General features: G+C 47.4%; 1 protein-coding gene across 2 annotated transcripts in view; it reads right to left on the reverse strand.

Annotated features, from left to right (window-relative positions):
• Positions 1 to 27,085, reverse strand: part of TAFA5 (TAFA chemokine like family member 5) — a 190,257-nt gene that overhangs the window by 16,974 nt on the left and 146,198 nt on the right. For both annotated transcript variants that reach the window (XM_029079525.2, XM_029079526.1), the window contains exon 3: positions 11,178 to 11,305. In XM_029079525.2, the coding sequence (XP_028935358.1) occupies positions 11,178 to 11,305 (128 nt within the window). The remainder of the gene's footprint in view (positions 1 to 11,177; positions 11,306 to 27,085) is intronic.

Raw genomic sequence — 27,085 nt, forward strand, 5'->3', positions numbered from 1 at the left:
CAAGTCTATCCATGGAACAACTCTCCTGAACTGACTTTTTCATGGTCAGTGTCTGTCTGGCTGTCGGTGTTTACGTGTTGGGGGTGTTTGTTATCAGCACCAAAGGAGAAGCCGCAATCTGTTCGATGCAGATATGAAGAGCAGATGGAAATTTCTCCTCCCAGATCCAGCCTTCCCGAAAGCCGCTCTCCCCCGGCTCCGGGCTCTCCCTCTGCCTGGAACTCTGAATACTAGAATTTTGAATCCTAGAAATCGAGGAGCTTATCGTCGACTGTGGGAAGAGCACTGCGTCAAGCACTTGGATAGCGGAGTTAGTAGACACAGCTGACTGATAAATAAAACTGCTTGTCTTGCCTGTATCCCTTTGGGATTGATCATTTTGGCATTTCAAGATTTGGGCATCACAGCTGAGTGTGGATGTATCTGCTTTTCCATTTCAGATAAAAGAACACCATTCGTCTCCCATTCGTTTCTCAAAAATCCCCTTTTCCATTTACCTAGAATTCTTTGTAATCGCGGTCACATTTACACTCTTCAGCTATGGGAGACAGGTTTTGCTTATTGTAAGGAGAATCACGAAAGCTCAGGGTGAGCAGTTCTGATAATAGAAAAACATCTTCCTGAATGCTCTTAGTCTCTAAAGATAATCAAGTATAGCATTAAGATGTATCGCTTAATAGCTGATTTGAAAAATGAATTTCAATCTAGCGGGTTTCTTCCGATTTGGTAGATTCTTATCCCGCGCTGTCGAACATCTTGAAACACAAACATAAATAAACTCTGTCGGCATAAACACTGATTAGAATATTTTTGGAATAGCATTAACATATTCAATTTGCCCGGCATAAATCCGCTAACATCTGCAGTCGTGAAAAGCATTTTTCTCACTGTTCAGAGGCAACCCAGCTTTCCCCACCTACAGAGCCCCCATAAAATAAATCCATCGTATTTATTGAAAGTTTACCGGGTGCAGAGAACTGTACTAAGCGCTCGTTATTTTGTTATAACTCTATAACAGACAGTTCCCTGCCCGTAATGAGCTGACAATCTAGAGGGGGATACGGACATGAATAGAAATGAATACATTATGGATATTTACCGAGTGAGCGGTGAATAAAGGTGCAAAAACAAGTGCAAACGGGACCCAGAAGGGAGTGAGGAAGAAGAAAGGAGGGTGTAGTCGGGGAAGGCCTCTTTGAGGAGATGTGCTTTTAATAAGGATTGGAAGGAAGGGAGATTGATCTCCCGTCGGATATGATGAGGGAGGGTGTTCCAGGCTAGAGGCAGGACGTGGGTGAGAGGTCAGAAGCGGAGAGGTAGACAAGATTGAGGTAGAGAGAGTAGGATGGCATTAGAGGAGCAAAGTGTGCAGGACGGGTTGTAGTAGGAGAGCGGCGAGGTGAGGTAGGAGGGGGCAATGGGATTGAGGGCTTTAATGTCAATGATAAGGAAGTTTCTGTTTAATATGGAAGTGGATGGGCAACCACTGGAGACACTTGAGTGGTGGGGAAACAGGCCCTGAATGGTTTTGTAGAAAAATTATCCGGGCAGCAGAGTAAACTATGGACTGGAGTCGGGAGAGACAGGAGGCAGGGAGGTCAGAGAGGAGGCTGATGCAGTAGTCAAAGAAGTATAGGATAAATGCTCAGATTAGCCGTTGGGATGGAGAGGTAAGGGCAGAATTTAGAGATATTGTTACCGATTTGTACATTCCAAGCGCTTAGTACAGTGCTCTGCACATAGTAAGTGCTCAATAAATACTATTGAATGAATGAATGAATGAATGAATAACAGGATTTGGTGACAGATGGAATATGTGGTTTGGAGGAAAGCGATGAGTCGAGAATAAGGCCAAGGGCACGTGCTTGTAAAAGGAGGAGGATGGTGGTGCTTTCTACAGTGATGGGAAAGTCAGCGGGAGGACAGGGTTTGGGTGAGAAAGTAAGGAGTCCTGTTTTGGATGTTAAGTTTGAGGTGTCAGCAGCATATCTGGGTGGAGATGTCCCGAGGTCAGGAGGAAATGCGAGACTGAAGAGAAGGAGAGAGATCAGGGCTGGAGGTGGAGTTTTGGACATCATCTTCATGGAGATGGTAGTTGAAATTATGGGAGCGAATGAGTTCTCCAAGGGAGAAATCCAATCTCTTCCTACAAGCCTTCCCTGACTGACTCCCAACACCTCAGCAGTTATGCATTTATTTATGTATACAGCTACATATATACGGCATACATTGAGCACTTACTGTGTGCAGGGCCCTGCAATAAGCACTTGGGGGAGTACGATACAACAGAACTGGTAGACACGTTCCCTGCCTGTAACAAGTTTATCGGCTAGAGGACTTGATAACTGATGGAAAGTCACTATTATTCCATTACCCTATTTGTCAATCTTTTCATGATAGTTTTCTGCATTACAGTGTAAAATCCTTTAGGGAAGGGAAGTTGTCATGTGGTTCCGCTGTAATACCCCAGTTATTTAGAAAAATAATCGCAGGCTTTGCTAAGCTATACTATGTGCTAAGCATTGTACTAAGTCCTGGGGGAGATACAAGATCATCAGGTCAGACAGTAACGTGTCCCCCAGGAGCCTCGGAGTCTAAGTAGATGCCTTCTTACAGTGCACGGTACCGAATAGATTTCCGTAAGTTTACTCTTATTCTCCTCCTCCTCCTCTCCCTCCTCCTTTTCAGTCTCTTCTTTCTCCTTCTACAATAAACCAAGCTCTAGATTCTGCTTCCTTTACCTCCCATTGATCAACAGCTAAAGAACATCAGTACGGTGGGAGGAGATGAGCGCTCATCAAAGAAAAATGCTGAAGATTGTCAAAAGGAACAGGGAGTTTTTTCTCTTGACTTGGAAAAAAAACCTAGTATCTCCAATGAACACCGAAATCTTGCCTTCGAAAACTCAAAGAATAATTGAAAAGCAAATGAAATATACCGTGCTTGGAATTTTCCTCCCTGATTTTCTCTAGGGGTCCATCGAACTCTCGGAAACCGTGACAATTCAGGCAAAATAAGAAGGAAAGGCAAGATGTAATTCATGGCAAAATGAATTTCATTAGGCAGGTTGTCTACTGCAGCTTCTTCCGATGACTGCCGAGAGACAAGACGGACAGCTGTGTAGATTGAACACTCCTCGCTCAACACAAACAGGGACCTTTTCGCATGTGAAACGCAGGTGGGTTTCTAGCCCTCCTCCCTCAGACCCTCCCTCATCAGTGAATTTCACCCTCACGGGGCGTCTTAGAAACCAAGTCCGATGTTGTCGAAGGTGAGGTTTTCCGCGTGTGATTAATAAGATGAATGCGTGGCGGACAATCCCTTTTCCACCAAGTATAGCTAAACTTTCCCCTCTGCTGGACCGTTGCATTGGATAACCCCGGTGCTTCGTGCTGTCTTCATCTCTCCAATTTCCCATGGCGGGAACAGAAGTGCTCTGCACACGGGAAGCGCTCGATTGGTAGGACCGAATGAACGAACCCGTTTCCACAGCTCGGACTTGTCGTTCGATATTTTGCTGCATGGTGCCTCCAAAACATTTCCTGGGGATTTGGTCTGCACCTCGACTCTAGCAGAGTCTCCTAAATGCTTAGTTCGGGGCTCTACTCATGGTGATCGCTCAATGAACACCACCGATCGCCCGACTTATGCCGACCCATCATCTCCGTGCTCATCAACATCGAGTCCATCACCGCTGCCGCTCATCGCCGTCATCTTCCTCACCAACACCGTCACCATCAAAGCCATCCTCAACCCCACTATCGTCATCATCCTCTTTGTCAACGCCTTCGTCACCGACTGTCACTGTCGTCGTCATCGCCAAAACCAACATCGCTGTTGTCATGGTCGACACCCTCATCGCCTACACCATCATCCCTTCATAGTCAACCCCCTTTTCGCCGTCTTTGGCATCCCCCACACTCATTCAATCGTATTTATTGAGCGCTTACTGTGTGCAGACCACTGTACTATGCGCTTCCATCAACTTCATGGCAGCCAAATGTCAATATCAACCTCGTCGTCGTCATCAATATCACCGGCATCATCCTCATGATCATCGTCACTGTCGCCATCATCGCCTTTTTTTAAGCTATTTGTTAAGTGCTCACTAGGGGCCGGGGACTGCTCTAAGCAGTGGGGTAGATTAGCACAGTGGTCTGCCCACAGTAAGCGCTCAATAAATGCGTTTGACTATAAGGTAGGTTGGACACAGTCCAGGTCCCACGTGGCATTCACAGTCTTAATTCCCATTTTCCCAGATGAGGGAACTGAGGCCCAGAGAAGTGAAGTGACTTGTCTGAGGTCCCACGGCAGACAAGTGGCGGAGGCGGGATTAGAACCCTGGTCCTTCCAACGCCGAGGCTCATGCTCGGTCCACTGGGCCACACCCTTTCATTGTCAAGAGCGACGTCTGTTGAGCCCCTACTGTATCCTAGACTCCAGGGAGACAAATAAAAGAATAAAAGTGTCTTCAAGGAGCTCACAGTCTAGCAGGGAGGCATAAATGGACATAAATACCCAAATGTGCAATGGGGAAATAAAAAAGGGGATAAACCCAAATGAAGAAGATGGAACTAACTGAAAACAGATGGCGGGAAGAGAATCTACTTTAAAGGCCAGGATGACTAATGAGGCCACCTGACCAGGAGGGGATAAATCAGGGACTGCTTCCTGGAGGAGGTGACAGTTGAGAAATTTGCCGCGTTTGAGACCGGGGGGGTTAAAGCAGCGATTGCCTCCTGGAGAAGGTGGCATTTGAGAAAGGTATTGAGGGTGGAGTTAAGCTGGATTTGGGGGCAGAAGGAGTTTCATAAAGAGGGAAGGCTTTGGTCCTCACGATCTGCTCTGAGATTATCGGTGCTCATTTATCAACTCGGGATTTATAGAAAAAAAGCTACCAAACTAAAGTAACTTTCCCTGATGTCTCTGAGGCCGGGATTTCAAACCTATAGGACAGCCAGGGCTTCAGAGCTAGGCTGGGATCCTTTTTTGCCACCTTACTTACGTGTCAAGACACATTCAATTGCATCCGGTGTGTTTTTCGGCCCCATTTCAGAAATCCTTTTTTTTTTCAACATGAAATAGCACAGAGATCCATTAAGGCAATTTCTGTCTCCAAGTAGAGCTTAGAGGTTTCTTTGCCTGAGTCCAAGAATGCTTAGGTGGAGTGGCCTGGAATCTTACAAGATCGCAAGGTCGGTCGTGAGAGAGGTCACAACCAACACCTTCATTCTTACGGGAGGCGGAGGGGAAAACTTGCATTTAGACTGTGTTCTCTATTACAGATCACTATTAATGCTACGCCACTTGCCTACCGTGTGAGCTTGGGCAAGTCACTTCCCTTCTTTGAGCCTCGGTTTCCGCATCTGTAAAATGAGGATTGGATATTCTTTCTCCCCGATCCTTAGACTGTGAGCCCCATGTGGGACAGGGACTGTGTCTGACCTGATTAACTCGTATTTTCCCCGGTGCTTAGAGCAGTGCCTGATGCATACTAAGTGCTTATCAAATGCTATCATCATTATCATTTTTATTATTACTAATAATACTGATGCTATAATAATGATTCTGGTGTTATAATTATGACATTTCTACTAATTATAATACTAATGATAACATAATAATAAGCATGGCCTAGTAGAGAGACCGAAGGTCATGGGTTCTAATCCGCCTCTGCCACTTGTCTGCTCTGTGATCTTGGGCAAGTCCCTTCACTTCTCTGGGCCTCAGATCACCATCTGTAAAATGGGGATTCAGACGGAGAACCCCAAGTAGGACAGTGACTGTGTCCAACCCGATTTGCTTGTATCCATCCCAGTCCTGTGGTGGATATTTGCTTAGTACTATTTGTACTAATAATACACTGAACTATTGGCTTAGTACAGTGCCTGGAACACAGTAAGCGCTTAACAAATACCACAATTGTTATCATTATTATTACTATTATTAATGGCTCGAACCCGGAACGAAGCTGGCTTGAACTGCCGGAGAAGGCCGAAAGGCATCAACTAGTTCCTTGCCGTTAACGATTTTCAATTTTTCGAATATTTTTCAATTTACTAAACGCCCTTAATGAGTCATACTCTCCCTGCCCCTCACCTTTCGATATGAGATGCTCTCCCATAAGCAGTGCTTCAGGACCATTTTTCTTCCTAAATCAACGGCACGATCGTACCAATAACCCTTCCCCAATTCATCTTAATTGCTTGCTGGGGCACGGCAAAAAAATGTACTGAAAACGGTCTTCAACCTGTCTCAATCCCTTGCAACTACCTGCATTTTACTCCAGGTATCGGGCAGATCGCCCCCTCCCATTCCAGTGATGTGCCATAAATATTAATGGAGAAAAGGGCCGGGTTCCACCGGGTAGAAGTAAACTCCATTAAGAGAGTCCCAGCCCCTGGTGAAGCTCGATCTTTAGTAAATTTTCTTAGCTAAGCGCCAAGCTCGATGTCAGAGTAATTACATCTTTTATCCACTGTGCGTTCCCTCTTAGTGGCTTACGACTCCCTAATTTTTCACTCCAGCTAATTTAGCGGTAAAAGCTCAGAGGTTTCCAAAGCCTCCCTCACAGGTTCTGTGGAAGTGCTCTGAGATTCCTGAGATTCCTTCCCGGTCAAGAAGGACTCCAAGAAGGCATAATTAACAGGGGAGGGGGAAGCACCCCAGATGACATGCAGTAATAATAATGATGATGATTGTGGAATTCGCTAAGCGCCTACTATGTTTCAAGCACTGTTCTATGCGCTGGGGTTAACGTTCAAGATAATCAGGTCAGACACAGTACCTGTCCCACACGGAGCTTACGGTCGAAGTAGGAGGGAGGACAGGTCTTGAAACCCCATTTTGCAGATGAGGTAATTGAGGTCCAGAGAAGTGAAGTGATATGCTCAAGGTCACACAGCAGGCATGTGGCAGACCCGGGAATAGGACTCAGGTCCTCTGACTCCCAGGCCTGGCCTCTTTCCACTAGGCCACACTGCTCCTCATGCGTACAATATGGGGTTGGACATCCCTCCCTGTATATATCTTCATCACCCTATTTATTTTGCTTATTTTGTTTACTGTTACATCACCCTGATTCTATTTAGTTGCCATTGTTTTTACGAGATGTTCTTCCCCTTGACTCTATTTATTGCCATTGTTCTTGTCTGCCCGTCTCCCCCGATTAGACCGTGAGCCCCTCAAAGGGCAGGGACCGTCTCTATCTGTTGCCGACTTGTACATTCCAAGCGCTTAGTACAGTGCTATGCACATAGTAAGCGCTCAATAAATACCACTGAATGAATGAATGAATAAATGAATCTCCGGGATTTGGTATCTTCTCGGCTCTTGGCCGGCAAGTTCTGTCTTTGGTAAGTAACAGCTCATGCCTCTCACTGGACCCTGGGGGCCCAGAGGCCTTGCGGGAAATGCACTATTCTCTCTCTGGAGGAAGATGACCAGACATTTCTTCTAGCAGGGCTGCTCCCGGTTACCAGAGGCAGAGCATCAGACACAGAAGCGGCGTGGCCTCGTGGATAGAGCCCGGGCCTGGAAGTAAGGAGGACCTGGGTTCTAATCCCTGCTCTGCCACTTGTCTGTTGTGTGACCTGGGGCAAATTGCTTCCCTTCCTCTGTGCCTCAGTTTCCTCATCTGTAAAATAAGGATTAAGTCTATGAGCCCTCTGTGGGATATGGACTCTGCCCAAACCGATTGTCTTTTATCTACCCCCGTGCTTAGTACAGTGGCCTGGTACATAGGAAGCACTTAGCAAATATCATTAAAAAAAAAAAGCAAAAAGCCTGGCCTGGAACTCCCTCCCCTTTCATATACAACTGTCCACCAATCTCCACCTTCAAAGCCCAACTATAAAATAGCACACCTCCTCCAAGAAGCCTTCCCCAACTAAGCTCTCATTTCGCCTCCTCCCTCTCTCTTTTCCATCCCCCCGCACTTGGATCTCTCCCCTTTAAGCACAAGATAATCAGCCCTCCCTCATTCATTCAATCGTATTTATTGAGCGATAACTGTGTGCAGAGCACTGTATTGAGCGCTTTGGAAAGTACAATTCAGCAATAAAGACAGACAATCCCTGCCTATATCGGGCTTATGCCTAATCTGTAATTTATTTTAATGGCTGTCTCCAACTCCACCAACTCTTTTTTATTGCTCTCTCCCAGGCGCTTAGTACTGTGCTCTGCACACAGTAAACATTTAATCAATACCATCGATTGACTGACTGATTGGTTGGTGGCCTTTTCCAATCGAATTTCAGATGGTTCCTCACTGGATGAGAAATCTGTGGTTTATTGGAACATTGTAAACAGGAAGACCTGCCTAAGAGTACCCAGGAATTAAACGGGTCGGCCAGGTAGATGACCATAATTAATGATGATAATGTGAATAATATTTCTTAGAGTTTTTTTCCTAATGGTATCTGTTAAGCACTTACTATGTGCCAGGCTCTGTTCTAAGCACTGAGGTAGATACAAGGCAATAGGTTGAACACAATCCTTGTCTCACAAGGAGCTCCTGGTCTTCAACCCCAGTTTATCAATGAGGAAACTGCGGCAGAGAGAGGTTGAGTGACTCGCCCAAGGTCACACAGCAGACAAGTAGAGGAGGGTGGACTAGAACCCAGATCATTCATTCATTCGTGTGTATTGAGCGCTTACTGTGTGCAAAGCACTGTACTAAGTGTTTGGAAGAGTACAATATAGCAATAAACAGACATCTTCTCTCCCCGCAAAGAGCTTAACAGTCCTTTTGAATCCCCGGCTTGTGTTCTACCCACTTGGCCACACGACTTCTCTAAATGATTATGAATAATGTTGGTATTCGTTAATCACTTACTATGTGCCAAGCACTGTTCTAAGCACTGGGGTAGATACAAGGTAGTCAGGTTGTCCCTCGTGGGGCTCACAGCCTTCATCCCCATTTTACAGTTGAGGTAACTGAGGCACAGAGAAGTTAAGTGACTTGCCCAAGGTCACACAGCTGACTAGTGGCAGAGCTGGGATTAGAATCTCCGACCTCTGATTGCCAAGCCCGGGCTCTTTCCACTAAGGCATGCTGCTTCTTATTATGTGCTAAACCTTGCGTGAAGCCCCAGTGTAGGTACCAAATAATCAGACCAGATCCCATCCCTGTCCCACGTACAGATCACAGCCTAAAATATAGGATAGGTGGCTATTTTAGTCCCATTTTACTGGTATAGAGTAGTTAGGTGACTTGTCCTAGGTCACACAGCTGGTGAGAGGCAGAGCTGTGATTAGCTCTTGTGTGATCAAGCGCTTAGTACAGTGCTCTGCACATAGTAAGCGCTCAATAAATGCTATTGAATGAATAAATGATTAGAACCCTGGTCTCCTGACCGCCCAGTTCCACATCCTTCCCACATCCGTGAATTCCATATTAGCCTTGGCAACATTATTTTCCCTTCTGAGACTCTCCAACGATTTCATATCTCCATTCCAGCTTTCCTAGTCCACGGAGACAATACCCTTCCTCCAGATTGGTCCTGGGGTTCTCTGAACAGTCTCCCAAAATCCAATTAAGTCCCACTTGGGTCACGATGGAACCAATAGCCTGCTGAAACCCAAACCAAGTCACATTGCAAATGTACAAGTTCAGTTCGATGAACAAAACCAGCACCGACAAATCATGTTATGGCCCAGAGGTCGACCTGTTTCATCTGAAATCCCAGGCCTGGGAGTCAGGAGTTCATGGGTTCTAATCCCAGCTCTGCTACTTGTTTTCTGTGTAACCTTGGGCAAGTCATGTGACTTTTCTGGGCCTTGGTTACCTCAAATGGAAAATGGGGATTGAGACTGTGAGCCCGACGTGATACAGGGACTGTGTCCTGCTCGATTTGCTTGTATTCACCCCAGCTCTTAGTATGGTGACTGGAACATAGAAAGTGCTTACAAATATTGTCATTATTATTATCATTATTAAATCGTCCCCTGAAGGCTTGATTTTTGTGGGATGAATCGTAGCTGGGCTTATGATCCTGAACTCTCCCTCTTTAGGGCCAGGGGAGGTGATCCTTTCAGCCACTTGGGGCTGTGAGGCGGCCATGATGGTTTTCAAACACCACTGCCCCTTCGGAGGAATGAATCCCTCTCCCTGCATCTCACAAATCCCACTGGCCCAGTGGAGAATTGGGCTGCCGTGCGATCGTCTGGTGGCCCCCAATCTTCAACCACACCAGACTCCCGTGAGCCAAGCTGCTTTGGTTTCGAGTGTCACATAACGGTATGGAGCCGCGAAACTCGGAGGCCGGAGCTGAGGCGGAGGAAAGGTCCGCACCCCAGGTGAGGGTTTGACTAGCTGAGGAATCGAACTCTCCAGTGCACAGCCAGATGCCTGTCCCACTCCTGACATCTCTCCGGTGGGTCAGCTATGCTTGGGAAATGTACCGGGGGATAGTTTCCACACAGTTTGCTACCCCGTATCTTTCAACGTGTGGTGCGTGCCGTGTCTCCTGCCACAACATAAACATCTTCAAACACTATTCACTCTTAAAGCGGAAGGATTTTCCCATGTCTCTCACAGAATCGGAGACATCTTGAGAGTTGAAAACCGCATGGGGGTCACGGAAAAATTCTTTACCCACCCCAGCGCTTAGCACAGTGACTCACCCAGTAAGTGCTTAAAAAAACCACAATTATTATTAACCCAACCACCTCTTCCTTGACCTTGGATCAGCTCTGTTTCTCTTAATCTCAAGTTCACAGCTTGCTCTCCTGTTTCTCTGGGATTTTCAGAGATTCCAGAGCACGGAAGATCCTGCAAGTACTCCTAGACTGGCCGGGAATTCCTTCCTGGACTTTCAGGCAACGAACCAGGGAAGGATGGAAGTCAAGGACTCCTCACGGGAATTTTGTCCGTGGCCTTAGAGCTCCGTGGAATACGGATTCCTTTTGGAGAAAGGAAGGGCCAGCTTGGATCTGGGGAACTCGAACCCCTCTCAGACTTGTTGAGGGAGGACACAAATGGCTTCCCTCTGTCTCTCCTCAAAGGGGGTCCCACCCACGACGAACAGCCAATCTGCGCCTGAACGGCCCGCAGGTCCATTTGCAACACTCCTAGTCCGTCCTCTAACGGACGTGGCTTCCGGTGAACCTTCTCTTTCAAAAAGGCGGCAAGTCCGGCCGCCCACCCCCTTGAGGACCGAACGGGTTCCACTTACCGTGGTCGTCTTTATCCGTCCCCCCGGCTGCGTACAGGTCCAGCCTGATTTATTGATTAACAAATCACAGCCTTCTCCTTCTAAACATGGAAGCATATCGCACCACTGTTTTGTCTTTATGATTCGTGCTGTGGGAGAGGCAGAAGAGAAGAAAAGAAAAACCAGTTGGCAAGCGTGCTGTGGAACAAGCGATACAAAGGTCGTATTTAATGATGATGATAATTGTCGTATTTGTTAAGTACTTCCTGTGTACTAAGTATAGCGGGGGGTACAAGCAAATCAGGTCAGATACAGTCCCTGTCCCACATGGGGTATTTCTGATTGATGCTACTCTTCCTGGTCCTCAGACATTCATTCATTCATTCATTCATTCATTCAATAGTATTTATTCATTCAATAGTATTTATTGAGCGCTTACTATGTGCAGAGCACTGTACTAAGAGCTTGGAATGGACAAATCGGTAACAGACAGAGACGGTCCCTGCCCTTTGACGGGCTTACAGTCTAACCATCAACAGTTCAGAAGGGCAAGCTAATCCTACCACCAACAGGACAAGAGCTTTGGGGTTATTTTTGCAGTAGCAGCGATGATTGGCACTGAGCCATCCCCCCTTCTTTCTGTCCGACCCCCACGTTTCCCTCCGGCAGCGCCGGTTCCGAGACGGCTCAAAGTAGGGGATTTCCACCCGTGGCCAAGGCCCAGAATTTACCTGAGACCTCAGCAGCAATAAATGCAGCCGTGAGGGGCCGGGCAAACCCAGAGGATCTCAAATCCAGCGCGTCTCGCTCCCGTTAGAAATAACGGGTCGGGGAGAAAGCAGGTCCCGGGAACTTCTGCGATTAAGAGCGACGGCAGTGGGACAGGTCACCTTTCAACACCAGATGGGCATGAGTTTGGCGTTCACAGTTACCTAGAATCCTCCAGGAAGCTGGTCCGTCTCTGGATCAACTGCCCATCCAGATCAGGTGACGTGGAGGTTCCAGAAAGATTTGATCTGTTGCGGCATCCTCTCCCAAGCGCTTAGTACATCCCTCTGCACATAGCAAGCGCTCAATAAATACCACTGATTGATTAATTGATCGGAGTCTGTGAACAGCAGGGGCCAGGAATCTTCTGGGTGGGCAAATCCAGATTTAGAGGAGACCTGCCCTAAATTTAAGGACTTGAGGGAGGTGGAATAAATCCACTGGCAACTCCAGTGATGGCATTTATTAAGCGCTTAAGATGTTCCCAATCACTGTGCTACAGCCTGGGGTGGAAGCAAGCTAATCATTGGAAGTAGTGTGGCCCCGTGGGTAGAGCATGGGTCTGGGAATCAGAAGGACCTAAGTTTAATTCTGCTCCTCCTCTTATCCGCTGTGTGACCTTGAGCAAGTCACTTCACTTCTCTGGAACTCAGTTACTTCTACCCTAAAATGGGGTTTAAGACTGTGAGGCCCATGAGGGACTGGGACTGTAACCAACAACCTGATTATTTTGTATCTATCCCAATGCTTAGTAGATTGCCTGACACATAGTAAGCGCTTAAATACCATTAAAATCAAGAAAAAAAATCAGAGCAGACCCGGCCTTGTCCCTCATGAGGCTCATCGGCTAAGAGAGAAAAGAAGTACTGAATCCCAATTTCAATTATGAGGGAAGTGAGGCCCAGAAAGGTTAAGAGGTGTGCCCCAGGTCACAAAGCATCTCAGCGGCATTGCTGAGATTAGAATTTGACTTCCAGCTGCTGTTCTTTCCATTTTGTCTAAAGCTGTCGCGTCGTCTCCGACCTATAGCGAACCCACGGACATTTCTCTCCCAGAACGCCCCTCCTCCATCAGCAATCGTTCTGGTAGTGGATCCAGAGAGTTTCCTTGATAAAAATCCAGAAGTGGTTTACCCTCGCCTCCTTCCGCGCAGTAAACTCGAGTCTCCACCCTCGACTCTCTCCCGTGCCTCCGCTGCCCAGCACAGGTGTGAGTTTTGACTCGTTGCAGGTGGCCTGCCACTCGCTAGCCACCGGCCAAGCTAGGAATGGAATGGATAGGCCTCTACTTGACTTTCCCTCCTATAATCGAGACTGGTAGAGGACTGAAAACTCGCCAGGTGTGAGCCTGAGAGGGGGTTCTTTCCATTAGAACCCGTGCGAATTCAGTGAGTCAAGAAGCATCCAAAATGGAAAACAAATTGTTGAAAATTATCCTTTGATAACACACTGGATTGCAGAGTGATTTGGCCTTTCCACAGGGAATTCAAATTCACGATCAATCAATAGATACTATTTAATGAGTGCATGCTGTGTCCAGAGCACTGTACTGAATGCTTGAGAGAATGCAATAGCAAAGAGCAGCGTGGCCTAATGGGTAGAGCACCGAACTGGCAGTCAGAAAGAAGATCATGGATTCTAATCCCAACTCTGCCACTTGTCTGCTGTGTGGCCTTGGGCAAGTCTTTTCACTAGTAAGCGCTTCACGAATACCATAATGATTATTATTATTATTACTCTGGGCCTCAGTGACCTCATCTGGAAAATGGGGATTGAGACTGTGAGCCCGGCGTGGGACAGATACTGTGTCCAACCCAAATAGCTTGTATCTACCCCAGCGCTTAGTATAGTGCCTGGCCCATAGTAAGTGCTCAGCAAATACCCAAATCACCATCATTACAATACAACAAAGTTGGTAGAAATGACTCCTGCCCACAGGGAGCTTACAGTCTAGGGAATGAAAAGACCTTCTTTTATCCTCACAACATCCCCGTGAGCTAGGAAGAGGCAGGCATTATCATTCTCCCCAATTTGCAGATGATGAAACAGAGGTCCAGAGAGGTGAAGTGACTCACTCAAGGCCACACAGCGGAGGCGGAATGAGGAGTAGAACCCACTTCTCCCGAGTCTCAAACCTGGGCCCTGTCCACAAGACCCATGGAACTACTACACGGCAGAGGAAAAAAAAAATCTCTAGTGGTCTTGTTTTGGATCTCACATTTCATTACATCTTTAGGAATGTCCCAACCAAAATGCATCATTTTCTTGACACAGTCAAATACTGAGATACGCTTTATCCCACTCCAATTATGAGGCAAGCATCCAAGCATTACCCCCGGCCCCAGCCACGCACACAAGGTAATGAAATACGGGGGACAAGTCCTAGGATTAAAATAGATTCATTCGCTAGCCTCCAGAAATCCCATCTGCAATGCTTGACAGAGGAACTTTATCCATAATAATACACAGGTATTTTATTTTTAATAATAAAAACCTTGAATTTGCCCAGCACTCATTTCCCAAAGTGCTTTCACATTTCTTATCTGCGCTCTCCCCACTCCCCTATGAGGTAGAGTAGAGCATGCGCCGCTCCCCATTTACAGAAGAGGGGTCTGAGCCTCAGAGAGGTTAAGTGGCTTGCCCACTGTCGCACAGCAGCCCAGGGAGGCTAGATAGAATATGTAGTATGGATATGTAGTATTATGTACATACCTTTCAATTACGTATCACACATTATTTATTTATATTAACGTTGGTCTCCCCCTCTAGACTCTAAGCTCGTTACGGGGAGGGAACGTATCTGCTAATTCTGTTATAATGTTCTCACCGGAGCATTTAGTAGAGTGATCTGTCCATAGTAAGCGTCCAATAAACACCACTGATTGAATGGATTAGAGGATTAGAAGAGGCGGGATTTCTGGTACCCCGGAGGGTTTCAGGTGCCCACTTCACAGATGAGGAAACTGAGGCCCCGAGAGATTAAGTGACTTGCCCAAGGTCAGCCGGCAGCTCAGGAAGACCAGAAAGAGGAGGGGCTGCCCAAACACTGAGCGGCTCAGATCCCCGTTTTCCCCAGGAAGACACATCCTCACCCCAGGTGGAGTCAGGAAAGAAACGGTAGTATTAATGCCGAACCAAGTCGATCTATTTTGTGAACATAAATCATTTTAGGTATTTTTTTTTAATGAAACGAATGCCTTGCACTGGGACTACGGAAGAGCATATTCGATTTGGCAATCTACCGACTGAAAAGAAAAGCATGCTCTTCTTCCACCCTATTCTGTGTCCATTCAGGTGGATCTTTAAGCGACGCTTTGACTCTGCCATCAGTCAATAAATAGCATTATTGCTTGCTTTAGTGACGAATGCTGGTATTTGTTAAGGGCTTACTATGTGCCGAGCACTGTTCTAAGAGCTGGGGGAGATACAGGGTCATCAGGTTGTCCCACATGAGGCTCGCAGTTAACCCCCATTTTACAGATGAGGGAACTGAGGGACCGAGAAGTGAAGTGACTTGCCCAAAGTCACCCGGCTGACAGGTGGCGGAGCGGGGATTCGAACCCGTGACCTCCGACTCCCAAGCCCAGGCTCTTTTCACTGAGCCACGCTGACTAGAACACTGTACTAGCAGCTTGCTTTAGTGGCTAGAACACTGGACTAGCAGCGTGGCTCAGTGGCAAGAGACCGGGCTTGGGAGCCAGGGCTCAGAGCTCATGGGTTCGAATCCCGGCTCTGCCACTTGTCAGCTATGTGACTGTGGGCGAGTCACTTGACTTCTCTGTGCCTCAGTGACCTCATCTGGAAAATGGGGATTAACCGTGAGCCTCACGTGGGCCGACCCGATGACCCTGTATCTCCCCCAGCGCTTAGAACAGTGCTCTGCACAGAGTAAGCGCTTAACAAATACCAACATTATTATTATTCTTACTAAATGCTGGGGAGGGTTTTCACAGAGGTAATAGATTCAGCCCCCTGCCGACGAAGCCTTGTTCAACCATCAGCGATACTGAGTCCTTACTGTGTGCAGAGCACTGTACTGAGCGCTTAGGAGAGTACAATACGACGGAGTCGATGGACACATTCCCTGCCCTCGGTGAGCTCACAGTGTAGAGGGCGAGCTCACACTCATCCACTCATTCATTCAGTCGTATTTATTGAGCACTTACTGTGTGCAGAACACTGAACCTGCAAAGTACAGTACAGCACTAAAGAGAGAAATCCCTGCTGCCTAAGACTCTCTCTCCCTTCCCTTCGGACCTACCTCTGCTCTCCCCATCTTCATAGCCTAAAAATCACATCTCCTCCACGAGGCCTTCCGGGATTCCTTTCCCCACTTCTACCAAGCGCATAATAATAATGATGTTAGTATTTATTAAACGCTTACTATAGGTGCAGAGCACTGTTCTAAGCGCTGGGGTAGATACAGGGTAATCAAGTTGTCCCACAGGAGGCTCACAGTCTTAATCCCCATTTCACAGATGAGTAACTGAGGCACAGAGAGGTTAAGTGACTTGCTCACAGTCCCACAGCTGACAAGTGGCGGAGCCGGGATTCGAACCCATGACCTCTGGCTCCCAAGCCCCGGCTCTTTCCACTGAGCTACGCTGCTTCTCTAATAATGTTGGCATTTGTTAAACGTTCACTATCTGCCAAGCACTGTTCTAAGCGCTGGGGTAGATATAGGATAATCAGGTCGTCCCACGTGAGGCTCACAGTCTTAATCCCCATTTAACAGATGAGGTCACTGAGGCACCGAGAAGTTAAGTGACTTGCCCAAGGTCACACAGCTGACAGGGTGGCTGAGCCGGGATTAGAACCCATGACCTCTGCCTCCTAAGCATAAGTCCTCACAACTCCGATAGCCCTTATGTGGACTGAGCAGCGTGGCTCAGTGGAAAGAGCACGGGCTTTGGAGTCGGAGGTCATGGGTTCGAATCCCTGCTCCGCCACTTGTCAGCTGTGTGACTGTGGGTAAGTCACTTAACTTCTCGGTGCCTCAGTGACCTCATCTGTAAAATGGGGATTAAGACTGGGAGCCCCACGTGGGACAACCTGATTCCCTCGTGTCTACCCCAGCGCTTAGAACAGTGCTCTGCACCTATAGTAAGCGTTTAACAAATACCAACATTATTACTGTCAGCTCGCTGTGAGAAAGGAACGTGTCAGCTAATTCCTTTGTCTTGCTCTCTCCCAAGCGCTTAGTAAAATGCTCTGCACAAAGCAAGTGCTCAATAAATAGCACTGATGGATTGATCGATGTGCAGATCTTTATAAGCAGCGTGGCTCAGTGGAAAGAGCCCGGGCTTCGGAGTCAGAGGTCATGGGTTCGACTTCCGGCTCTGCCACCTGTCAGCTGGGTGACTGTGGGCGAGTCACTTCACTTCTCTGGGCCTCAGTGACCTCATCTGTAAAATGGGGATTAACCGTGAGCCCCACGTGGGACGACCCGATGACCCTGTATCTCCCCCAGCGCTTAGAACAGTGCTCTGCACACAGCAGGCGCTTAACAGATACCAACATTATTATCCTTTCTCAAATGCATTCTAGAGTCCGTCGCCCCTGCTAGACTGTAAGCTTCCTGAGGGCAAAAAGCCCTGTCCCCAAACTCTCCGGGACTCTCCCAAGTGCTTAGCTCTGTGCTCTGCACACAAAAGCCCGTGAACTCCTTGAGGGAGGAAATCATGTCTACTAACCCTATTACGGGTCTCCCAAGAGCTCAGTCCAGAGTTCCACACCCTAACATGGAAGCTGGGTGACTGACTAATGATATTGAATTTTGCAAGTTCACGAGCGAAGAGAAAAACAGAATAAAAAAAAATTTCAAGGCTGGGGCAGCCCGTTAATGAGTTCGAGGGGGGGGCTCGCTTTGATAAGTACAGCTCCGGGTTTATTATTCAAAGCGGTCGGGCTGAGGAGTCTCCTGTCAAGGAAGAGCGTGTCTTCGGAATGGGGGCTATACCTCGCATTATGCTGTGAAAGAGGCGGGACGACTCGTATCTGCGCTTTAGTATTTTCACAAGGGACGTGGGGAAGTAGGGAGGACCCAGAGATTAAAGGGAGAGCACAAAGGCAGTGGGATTCCTCGTCTGGTAGAAGAGAAGGTCAAAGCGTAACTTCTTAACTCCTCAGCACGGGGAGCCCAGTGAGTTCCTCAACGCCTTTGAACAAGGTGAGTTGAACCTTCCACACGGCCCAGTGGAAAGAGCAAGGGCCTGGGAGTCAGAGGACCCGGGTTCTGATCCCCGATCCGCCACGGCTGCCGGGTGACCCTGGACAGGTCACTTCACTTCTCAGTGTCTCAGTGACTCCATCTGTAAAATGGGGATTAAGATTCGGAGCCCCACGTGGGACGGGGAGTGTGTCCAACCCGATTATCTTGTGTCGGCGCTTGCGTGTAGAACTCTGCGGGGGAGAAGAAAGAACGGTATGGATTGGAAAGCAAGATGCCAACGAGATTTCCATTATCTCCATTTCCTTTCCTGGTCTCAGGGGCTCCAGAAACGGTAGCCGAATTGCTTCTGGAGGTCTCCAGCTGACAGAGAGTATGTCTGTCTCCCCCTCCTCTACACTGTAAGCTCTTTGTGGGCAGGGAATGTAACTGTTTATTGTTGCACTGTACTCTCCCAAGCCCTCTGCACCCAGTAAGTGCACAATAAATACGACTGAACGAATGAAACGATCCCGTCCCTGCTCCTTGGGGGATCGGAGAACAGAAGAAGGGAGGGGATTTCCTAATGCACAGCGTGCAGGACCTTGTGCTGGAAGCTGGGGAAATACCAACCAAGCGATCGTTTGACGACATGGGACGGGAGCGTGACTTCAGGCCGGGCTGGTCTCTGCAGTTGCATTTCCCGTCAGAGACTCGAAAGGGAGACCCTAAGAGAGACGCCGCTCCCGCCACGCCCTCAGGTTGGGCAACTGGCTTCACCAATCCACCCCTTCTTTAATTGATTCTGGCCCGGTGCCTATAGAATCAAATCAGTCCTTCGCTGATGACTGAGAACATACTTGTCTTCCATAAGAGAGACAAAAATGATCTGATTCTAAGTCTCCCCCCCTCACCCCCACTGCCATTGACAGGAGCCATTAAAATCCTTCTTCATCCCAGCTGCTTTCTTCAAAGAACTGCGGGGGCGATTTAAATGTATTTAGCGTGTGACCTTGAGGTTGGCGCGTGCCCCTTATGAGCTGATTCTTTCTCCCGGTCCTTTGTTGCAAATGGTTTCATAGTATCCGCGGCCAACTTAATTGTATTATCTCCCCACTTGGAGGAAGGCTGCAATCTGTTCATCTACAAATACTCCTTTTCTGCTTTCAAAAAGGTTCCAATCGACTCCCGTTTCAACTGAAAATTGGCTTCCCCTCCGGAAGGCCGGAGCTCCGCTGAAGAGCGGGAAGCCAAGCGTTGAACCAAAACTCCTGCTCATTGGCTCTGAAGCTTCCAGTCGGCTGGGTCCTTCTTCCCTATCTGCTCCCTTCTCCCACCGCAGCCCAGCTCAGGCTCCAGCAAACCTCCAAGCTGTTATTTATTTTTTTAATGGCATTTGTTCAGTGCCAGGCACCGTTCTAAGTGCCGGGGTTGATACAAGTTAATCAGGTTGGACACGGTCCCTGTCCCACGGGGGGCTCACGCTCTTAATCCCCATTTTCCAGACGAGGGAATTGAGGCCCAGAGAAGTGAAGTGACTTGCCCACGGTCACCCAGCAGACAAGTGGTGGAGGCGGCACTAGAACCCTTGACCTTCTGACTCCCAGGCCCGTCTCGATCCACCGGGCCTCCCGGCTCCTCGATGTAATAATTCCCCAGTGATTCCTGCTGAGACCGTAATCATAATGCATGAATGCTAAAGTTGGGTTTATGCCATACTGGCTGAAAGAAATTAATCAGCGCAGGCCTCCTGGAGGAGGTGGCAGTTTTAGGAGGGCATTAAAGATCGGAGGAAACTGAGGGCCGGAGGGATCGACTGGTCCATCTTAGGAAAATGAAAGGAGGTTGCCTTCAGGAATCATCCGGCGCACTAAAAGAGGTGGATGCGACAGCTTTAAGACATTCATCAACCTGGGGAAATGTAATCTCTAAAGACACATTTTAATAATGCATTGAAAAATGAATTATACATGCACGGATCAGGTCGCCCCGAGAGCGTACATATATATCCTTACACCCAAACAGCTGCTTACCTGCGCGTGTTCTTTAAATGCCTGAAGAAACTACAATTTAACCTTTCTTTGCATTTGTAATCCATTCAAATTGGCCCTCTCTTCCCTGACGTTAAAGAGGACGGTGCCATCCTTTCAGGCTCTGCGAGGGAGGGATGTGAAGGAGGCCGGGGGACGGGGGGATGGGGGAGCCCCCTCCCCCAGAGAACGCTTCACGGTGGTCGGGTGGGGGGAGCTCAGGGGCGACGGGTCACTCGTGTCTCCCTCGCCATGGCCCATGGAGACGCTCTCGTCCCTGGAAGGCGGAGGAGAGCATCGCCAGATGATGTCATTGGAAAGATAATAATGATAACCATGATAATAAATGATAGTAATTCTGCTGTCAAGCTCTTAGTTTGTGCCAGGCACTGTACAAAGCACTGGGATGGATAGAAATGCCAGGAATAGCACCGATGATAATGCCGCTGATAGGGATGGTGCAAGGTGAATTTATAATGGCTTTATAATCCATTATATTATATATTTTATAATATATGTTTATATAATATATAAATCCATATAGTATAAATGGATTTATAATCCATTATACATTTTTTTGAACGGTAGAAGACGAATGGCGTAGTGGATAGAGCACGGCCCTGGGAGTCAGGACGTCACGGGTTCTAATTCTAAGAGAATTCTATTCTAATTCTAAAAGAGTTCTAGTTCTAAGAGAAGCAGCTTGGCTTAGTGGAAAAAGCCCAGGTTTAAGAGTCAGAGGTCGTGGGTTCTACTCCCGGCTCTGCCATTTGTCAGCTGTGTGACTTTGGGCAAGTCACTTCACTTCTCTGGGTCTCAGTCACCTCATCTGTAAAAATGGGAATGAAGACTGTGAGCCCCACGTGGGACAACCTGATTACCTTGCATCTATCCTCGCGCTTAGAAGAGTGCTTGGCACACAGTAAGAGCTTAACAAATACCAACATTATTATTATTATTATTCATTCCGGTTCTGCCACTTGTCTGCTGGGTGACTTTGGGCAAGTCACATCACTGGGCCTCCGTTACCTCATCTGTAAAATGGGGATTCAGACTGTGAGTCCCATTTGGGACGGGGACTGTGCCCAACCTGATTAACTTGTATCAACCCCGGCACTTAAAACAGTTCCTGACACACGGTAAACGCTTACCGAATACCATACTTATTTTTTTCCTCACTGTGAGTATTTCATTTTGTACCCAAGTCCGACAATCACGGTCAAATTCCCGCCCCGTACGATGGAATCAAAGACAACACAAAATGAGTTGCAGGCAGGAATGGAATGAAACGAGTGCTGAAGATATTATTCAGCTTCCCGAGCGGGATGAAGCAGCCATCCCGTTCCCAAATTAGACTCATAAAATCCCTAAATAACAAGGCCTCTCCTCCAAAAAACCCGAGGAAAGCCCATTTGCATTTCTAGGATGAAAAACCGCCACAACTCATGTGTATCTTTGCTCCCCGAGCACATGGCCTCATTTGCATATTTCCGACCCAACGCTTATCTGAGCGTGGCTGGGGGAGAGGGGGACATCCAAGCGCATCATTCCTCCCGTTTTCCTGCTCACCTGCTCACCCAAACCAAACGCCCCCGGTCTCGGTGAACTCAAAAACGACACCCGGAAACAGCTTTCAAAAAAAAAAAAAAAAAACATCACCAGTTTATGAAACACTCTCTGGCAAAGATAGCGTCAGGAATGTATATTTGCGGCACATTTTCAGAAAGGCAATATTCCCTGATAGGCTGTCGGCCTGATCTCACAGGGAGGGAAAAGAGATAAGAAAATCCCTCAATATACCACTCTCCGATAAATCTTGCTTGGGGTGGACCGCAGAGCCGTCTCCCGGATTTGTGTCTGCCGTCAATCACAGAAGGGTTAATAGATGCTTATCAGAGCCTGGTGACTTTTTTTTTTTTTTGAATAGACAGGAGTCCGTGTCTAAAATTCCCCCCACCGCCCTGGCAAAGGAAAACGGCAGAAGAAAGTAGAGCCATCCAAGATTTCTTTTAATGCAGGGAATAGTCTTGCAACAGTGAAAGACATTAACATCTGTCTCTCCCTCTGGACCGTAAGCTGCATGTGGGCGGGGATCGTGTCTACCAACCCTCTTGTAGTCTCTCAAATGCTTAGCACAGTGCTCTGCACAGAGTGAGACCTCGACAAATACCATCGATAACTCACATGTATCTATGTGAATATCCTCGTTCCTTCCTTTTCTTATACGTGATTTATTTTACTGTCTGCCTCCCGCTCTAGACCGTAAACTCTTTAGAGGTCGTTATTGTGACTACAGACTAATGATGAACAAAGATCTTAAAATTAATTATGATATTTGTTAAACTCTTACCACCTCCCAAGTACCCTCTATTAAAATCTGGGGTAGATTCAAGTTAATCAGGTCAGACACAGCTCCTAGCCCTCCTTAGGCTCACAGTCTAAGGAGGAGGGGGAATAGATACTGAGTGTGACCTCGTGGCAAGAGCCTGGGCCTGGGAGTCAGGGTCCTCTGGTTTCTAATCCCGGCTCTGCCAGTTGTCTACTGGGTGACTTGGGCAAGTCTTGTATTTACCCCAGCACTCAGGTGCCTCAGTTCCCTCATCTGTAAAATGGGGATTAAGACTGTGAGCCCCAAGTGGGTCAACCTGATTCCCCTATGTCTACCCCAGCGCTTACAACAGTGCTCGGCACATAGTAAGCGCTTAACAAATACCAACATTATTATTATTACCGCGCTGGATACTGTAACCGCTTAACGAATACCACCATTATCATTATTATTAGATAGCGTATCCCATTTTACAGATAAGGAAAATGAAACTCAGAAGTGAAGTGACTTGTCTAAGGTCACCTAACAGGCTAGGAGCAGAGTCGGGATTAGAACTCGGGGCCTCTGACTCCCAGGCCTGTACTCTTTCCATTAGGCCACGCAATTGTATCCTCCCAAGCGCTTAGTTCGATGCTCGGGTACACAGTAGGCAGTCAATAAATAAGATCGGCTGACTGACCGACAGGAGAGAATCCACAAAGTGACCCAAACCCCGAGCATGGCCTTCTTTATCTGACAATCTTCAGGGTTTTTCGATTGGATGAAGCCCACCCTGATTAATTCTTCTTTTAGTAGTTTCAGTGAAATGTATTCACCTTCAAGAAGCGCTCTCTCTGGAGTGGTTTTATGATTACACTGATTCATTAGCTACCTAGCAGTAAGACAACATATGAATGATAACAAAATAGAACTTTATGATTACCATAATGTAACCATGTTAAAAAAAACCACACAGCGGCTTGGGAAATAAAAATAGAATGAAGAAAGGGGTAGTTTGTTATGAGTTACTTGTTGGATTAACCCCCTAGGAATAATTCTTTCTAGAAAGGCAGCGTGGCCTAGTGGATAGAGCACAGGCCAGGGAGTCAGGCGGACCTAGGTTCTAATCTCGGCTCCACCACGTGTTTGCTGTGTGACCTTGGGTAAGTCACTTCACTCTCTAGACCTCAGTTACTTCACCTGTTAAAAAAAAAAAAAAGGGATTCAAATTGTGAGCCCCATGTGGGACAGAGACTGGGTCCAACCTGATTACCTTGTATCTATTCCAATGCTTATAGACAGGTAACTGGCATAGAGTAAGCACTTAACAAATACCATAAAAAAATGTTGACTGAGCCCTAAAGAAAGAGGACAAGCTCCTTCAAATAATTTCCGTGAACAAATTTGCTCAAGCTGACAGGAGCGATTTGCAAAGGGAGGCTTCAAAATGTGGAAACGCAATCCCCCAAATCGCTGAACCGAGAAGGCTCAATCAGTCACTCGGCCAGTCGTATTTATTGAGTGCTTAGGGTGTGCCGAGCACTGTATTAATCACTTAGGAGAGGACAGTAAAACAGAATTGGCAGACGCGATCCCTGTCCACAGCGAGCTTACAGTCTACAGGATTTCTACAAGGATCTAGTTTGGGTTTGCAGTCAGCTCTCACTTATCCACGGAATGCGCGGGAAGGAGGATGTAAGAGTGGATAACTAAACTCCGCAGATGATCCATGAGCTTCGTCTCTGCCTTTAACCTCATCCTCCTCCCCGCCAAACCTTTTCCCCAGATCTGTTGATGAGAACCATCTTAGCTCAATCAATCAACGGTATTTATTGAGTGCTTACTCTGTACAGAGCGCTGTACCAGCTTAGTGGATAGAGCACAGGCCTGGGAGTCCGAAGGACTTGGGTTCTAATCCCAGCTCTGCCATACCTCTGCTGTGCGACCTTGGCCAAGTGACTTCACTTCTACGGGCCTCAGTTACCTCATCTGTAAAATGGGGATTAAGACTGGGGGCCCCGTGGAGGACAGGGACTGCGTCAAACCTGTTTAACCTGAACCGTCTCCAGGGCTTAGAACAGTGCTTGGCACAAAATAAGCACTTAACAAGTACCATACCGCTGTACTAAGTGCTAGGGAGAGTACAAGAGTGATGCCAGACACGTTCGATGTCCGTAATGAGCTGACAGTTGATGACCGGAAGTACGATCACCTCTCCTCAGGCGGAGGCATAAAAAATAGGACAGTGGCGGACAGGAAACCGAGAATGCAGAATTGATCCCGAACCATATCGTCATCGTCAGTGGAATTTATTGAGCGCTTTTCACAGAGCCCCGGACTAAGCGGTGGAGAGAGTCAAATACTACAGTGTTGGTAGAATGGTATTTATTGAACACTTGCTTTGTGCGGAGCACTGGTCTAAGCACTTGGGAGAGTCCAATACAACAGAGTTGGCAGAGACGTTCTCTGTTCCCAGTAAGAGCTGGCGGTGGATGACCAGAAGTATGCTGTCTTCTCTCTCCTCTCCTCAGAGGGAGACTTGACAGTAGGGAAAAGGCAGACAGGAGGCCGAGAATGTAGATTTGGTCGTTGGCCACATCGCCATCATCATCAGTAGTATTTATTGAGCGCTTACTTTGGGCAGTGCACTGTACTAAACCCTTGGGAGAGTGCGATGCAACCAAATTAGAAGGCACTTTCCCCGCCCATCATGAGCTAAATAATAACGATGATGATGGTATTTGTTAAGCGTTTACTATGTGTCCAGTACTGGGGTAGACACAAGCTAATCAGGTTAGACCACATGGGGCTCACAGTCTTAATCCCCATTTTACAGAAGAGGAGACCGAAGGCCGGAGAAGTGAAGCCACTTGTCCAAGTTCACACAGCAAGCAAGTGGCAGAGACAGGATTAGAACGAGGTTCCTAGGACACCCAAGTCTGCTTTTTCCACTAAGCCACGTTGCTACAAACTGGCATTTCTTTCAGTGTCTCTTCTCCCTGGCTAGATTTTAAACTCCTTGAGGGAAGAAATCATGTCTACTAACTCTCTAGGCTTTGAGTTCTTCATCTTTCAATTGGAAATCATCACACCTCCATTCCCTATCTTACAGGGATGTTAGTACGGAGTGAAATGGGACATGGGAGTATAAGAATACCGCACAAATTCCAGGCTGCTTTTTATTGTCATCATCGTTATTCTTATTACTATTATTATTACCGCCACCATTATTATTGCTAGTATTAGAACATAGTAGAGTCTGTTCACGTGATCCCTGTCATCAAGGGGCTTACAGTCCAATATGTGCAAAACACTGTATCAAGCAATTGGTTAAGCGCTTTAGTACGCAGCTTTGCACGCAGAGAGGCGTGGCTCAGTGGAAAGAGCCCGGGCTTGGGAGTCAGAGGTCATGGGTTCTAATCCCGGCTCCACCACTTGTCAGCTGTGTGACTTTGGGCAAGTCACTTAACTTCTCTGAGCCTCAGTTACCCCATCTGTAAAATGGGGATCAAGACTGTGAGCCCCATGTGGGCCAACCTGATCACCTTGTATCCCCCCAGCGCTTAGAACGGCGCTTTGCACATAGTAAGCGCTTCACAAATGCCATTATCACCATCACACAGTAAGCGCTCGATACATACGATTGGAAGAGGGCAACGGAGTCAGCGGACACGATCCCTGACCTCAAGTCTACTCTTCGCTGAGCACTTGGGAGAGGATACTCGAGTTAATAGACACAATCCCTGCCGTCAAGGAGTAAACCGTCTGTGGGCAGAGCACTGCACTGAGCGCTTGAGAGAATACGATACAATAGAGTTAGTAGACAAGGAGTAGGAGGAATGCTTTTTTCCCCATCCCCGGGAGAGTTAAACGGGGGCAAAAAATCTCACGCACAGCCAAGTTAAGTTACTTGGGTGTTTGATAACGGCTATCTGAAATGAGGATCTAAGGAGCGGCCAGAGCTTTGCTTAACAGAATCTCCGGATGGGAAACGCAAATCCATTTCAAAGAGCGAAGAGTCAGGGACCCTCAATCCACTTGGTATCTTTGCCTGCGTGAGTATACATTGTTACTGGACATATTCCAGCTTCGCTCTGTCACTCTACTGAAGTGATCTTAGATGGGGCTGTTTGGATTTGAGAGCTCTTCGGCGGTTGAAGCGTAATACTCCGCCAAGAGAGTTGTGGGTTTTTTTCAATAGTATTCGCTAAGCAATATGAGCCAAGCGCTTCGTACAGTGATGTGCACTAGTTGTCAGTGTTTCATTTGATTAGACCGTGAGCCCCTTATCGGGCGGGGATTGTCTCTGTTGCCGAATTGTACATTCCAAGTGCTTAGTACAGTGCTCTGCACATGGTAAGCGCTCAATAAATGCTTTTGAATGAATGAATCTGATTGATTAAGCTGTGAATCACTTGTGGGACAGGGACTGTGTCCATACTGATTACCTTGTATCTACCCCAGCGTTTAGCACCGTCGGCCAGTCAATCGCATTTATCGAACGCTTACCGTGTGCAGAGCACTGTACTAATAATTATAGTATTTGTTAAGCGCTTACTATGTGCCAAGCACTGTTCTAAGCACTTGGGAGAGTACACCATGAGAAGCACAGCTTACAGTCTACAGACCACAATGCCTGGCATTAGAACAGTGATTGGCACATAGTAACTGCTTAA

The sequence above is a fragment of the Ornithorhynchus anatinus genome, chromosome 14 (genome assembly GCF_004115215.2).
Source record: "Ornithorhynchus anatinus isolate Pmale09 chromosome 14, mOrnAna1.pri.v4, whole genome shotgun sequence".
NCBI classification, from domain to species: domain Eukaryota; kingdom Metazoa; phylum Chordata; class Mammalia; order Monotremata; family Ornithorhynchidae; genus Ornithorhynchus; species Ornithorhynchus anatinus.